Source organism: Psammomys obesus, unplaced genomic scaffold, assembly GCF_907164565.1.
Source record: "Psammomys obesus unplaced genomic scaffold, mPsaObe1.curated_primary_1811, whole genome shotgun sequence".
Classification (NCBI taxonomy): domain Eukaryota; kingdom Metazoa; phylum Chordata; class Mammalia; order Rodentia; family Muridae; genus Psammomys; species Psammomys obesus.
In genome coordinates this window covers 698,607-702,034 of record NW_026596201.1, presented here as the reverse complement: position 1 = coordinate 702,034, position 3,428 = coordinate 698,607, and the positions used below count along the sequence as shown (strand labels likewise).

Here is a 3,428-nt window from a genome sequence, read left to right as displayed (position 1 = left end):
GACAACTGCTTTGCCATTAGGGTATCTTGTAGGTCCACCATTGGATTTTGGAATGTCATATGGTATGACCCTGCATATTTACACTGATCTGTGTTCCCTGCTCATGTCTCTTAAGGTCTTAGCTCCTGAGGATATGTATTGACTTAACCTGATGGATACTTAGTGGTACAAATTCCCTTGAAACCAAAGAAATCCATATTTTCTCTCTATTGCCTAAAATCCACTTGCTTTCTATTCCTGTTAAAGATTCCAATGTGAAATGCACTGTTTTTTGATGAGTTTGATATTACTGAAATTTCATAACGATCCTAAAAATTTTTTGTTCTTTACAATAGATCACCCACACAGTACTTTTTATCATACTTATTTTATTTTATTTGTTCTGATTTTTTTGATGCAGAAGAAAAAAAAAAGAGAGAAAGATAGAGGAGAGAGAGAGAAGGGGTGGGGAGAATATCAATTTGGGTGGAAAGGAGGTGGGAAAGATCTAGAAAAAGTTGGAAGAAGACAAACAATCAAAATGTTTTGTATACAATTATTTTAAAGAAATGGCGTCAATATTCATTAGGGCAGGCGTGATATCCCTTAGGATGTGTTGAGATGCTCTATGAGTGGTTTCACCTACTCCAAGGACTCCTGAAACAAGAGCAGGTGTCCTGCTGAGCACTAGATTTACTGAGTTGCTTTCCATATTGTGTCAAGAGCCAATGGTCCACACTGCTCAAACATCTTTAAAGGTAGCTTATCAGTGTCTTAAGAAGCAGTCTTTAGTCCAGCTCTCAGAGATGGGGTTAGTGGCTCTCCTGCTGTCGATGCTGCTGTTCTGGGTACCAGGTGAGAGGGTGCAGGGAAGGGCTGAAAACATCTGCTGTAGCTGTGGATGCTTTCCATGCCTCTAACATCATTGGAATTACGGTATCTGATTTGTTTTTTTCTTTCCCAGGCTACCTTTCATTTTCTTACAGCTCAGAGTGATGTGTGTGACTACTGTCATAGAAGTCATGTGTCTCACACTAAGATCAGTATATCTGCAACAGTAGTTTTGTGTGCTTATCAATACGGGTTCCACTAGAAACATTGCTCTAACCCAGTTTCCAGCTTCCTTGACTGTGTCTCTAGGACAAAAGGCCACCATCTCCTGCAGGGCCAGGGAGAGTGTCAATAAATTTGGCATAAATCTTATGCATTGGTATCAACAGAAACCAGGACAGCCTCCCAAACTCCTGATGTTTAATGTGTACAGTCTAGAGTCTGGGATCCCTGCCAGGTTCAGTGGTGATGAGGATGAATTAAACTTCCCCCTCACCATCCATCCTGTGGAAGCTGATGATGTTGCAACCTACTATTGTCAGCAAGGACTAACACTTGCTCTCACAGCCCTCTAAGTCAAAGCCAAAACCTTCCATGGTCGCTGCACACTGAAACCCAGTGTCTCAGATGTCTTTCCCATGAGATATCTCAACTAGGGGTCTGCAGAAGGCTTGTTTGAAAAAGGAGGGAAAGTACAAAACAGAAAATTCTCAAGCTCATGAGGGCATTGTTTCCCTTGTACATCTTGTAATTGAACAGTAGTCTCACTAAAAATGATGTCCCTACTACCATTTCTTAAAGAAGTTTTTCAGAATTAGTAATTTTTGTAGTTAGACAATGATATAAAACTTAAAGGAAACTTTCCACACTCATTTAAAAGTAATATAATTAAATACATTGTTAATGATCTGACTTTCAGATGCTGGCTAATACTTTTTTCATAATATTTTTATTGATTATTTGGGAACTTCACACCATGAACCCTAATTATACTCACTTCCCAGTACTCCCAGATTTGCTTCTTTACCTGTTTGTAGTTTCTACAATCTCCAAAGAGAAATAAAAGAAATCAATTTTATTTGTGTTGCCCATTTTCTCACTGAAGCATGGTGAAACTTCCAGTAGCAAGCCCCTTGAGAAAACAGAGTCCTTCCCAACCAGCTAACACTCTTACCCTAAGCTTTATTTGTTTTGTTCTGTTTTTGAGACAAGGTGTCCTTATGTAGCTCTGGTTGGCCTGGAGCTCACTATGTAGACAGCCTAGCCTTGAACTCACAGATGCTTGCTTGCTTCTGCTCCAGAGCACTGGGGATTAAAGTATGGGTACCACACTTGGCATTTTTCTTTTTCTCTCATTTTATTCAATTTACATAAGTTCTCTTTGTTTTCTGGAAATGTGAGTACCACTTGAATAATTTGTATTTTTTTTTTTTTTTATGTATTACCTGGGCATACAAATTGAAAATATTTCAAGAAAATCTCTGATTTATAACATGTACTAGCATGCTAGCTTCTCCCAGAATTTCTTAGCCTGTAGGCTATGGAACAGGAAATGCCAAGCTAAGTGGTTTCACATTGTTCCTACTTTTATTGTTATTGATTTGTAGGTATTTATTATGTGTCTTTCACCTCCTATATTCAAGATCCTTTATTTTTTATTTTATTACTATTTATGTACTTTGTATCACAGCTGTACCCCCTCCCTTTCCTCCTCCCATGCCTCTCCCCAACAGAGAATTCTCAATAGAAGAATATGGAATGGCAGAGAAACACTTAAATAAATGCTCAAGGTCCTTAGTCATCAGGGAAATGCAAATCAAAACAACCTGAGATTTCACCTTACATCCATCAGATGGCTAAGATCAAAAACTGAAGTGACAATACATGTTATAGAAGATGTGGAGAAAGAGAAACCTTCTTCCATTTCTGGTGGGACTGTAAACTTGTACAACCACTTTGTAAATCAATCTGGTGATTTCTCAGAAAATTAGGAGTATTGCTACCTCAAGATCCAGCTATACCACTCCTATGCATATATCTTTATTATGTTTTTAAATAGTATTTTTTTTCTTTTAGGGTCCTAGATGTTCAAATATATTGTATTGTTCATATTTATACACAGTTAGCTTCTTCCAAGTCCGCCTTGTTCCATTCTCCTTCCAGGTTTATTCCCCTTTTGTTCATTATTAACAATTTCCCCAGTCTGGTTAGTGCTGTCCATATAGCCATGTGACCACACATGAAGTCATGAGAAGCTTTTCTCCTCTCCCTCTCTCAGTAGACATCAACTGCCAATTTATCATCTTACAAGAATTTTGACTAGCTTGATCATGTGTAGACAAAAACAGCTAGTATGAGTTCATGTATGCAATAGCCATGTTATGTTCAGAATGCAGCATCATTTTTAAATCAGCTATAAAGTAAAATGGGATTATGAAATTTTAAAATGAGTGGATGAAATGAAAAAAAAATGCTGATTCCATCAAGATCCCAGAAGACAAACCTCACATGTATTCTCTCATATGAGGGTCCTAGCTTCAAACCTTCTATATTCTGTGTTATTGGGGAGTACATGTATCTTCTTGGAAACTAGAAATGGACTTTTGGTGGGGCATCCA

The 3,428-nt window shown here is 37.9% G+C and overlaps 1 gene segment (V, D, J or C); it reads left to right on the top strand.

Annotated features, from left to right (window-relative positions):
- Positions 1 to 707: 707 nt before the first annotated feature.
- On the top strand, positions 708 to 1,385 carry LOC129667998 (Ig kappa chain V-III region PC 3741/TEPC 111-like). The segment is given in 2 exon segments: positions 708 to 834; positions 1,120 to 1,385. Coding segments are annotated over 2 exon segments (393 nt in total).
- The last annotated feature ends 2,043 nt before the right edge of the window (positions 1,386 to 3,428 follow it).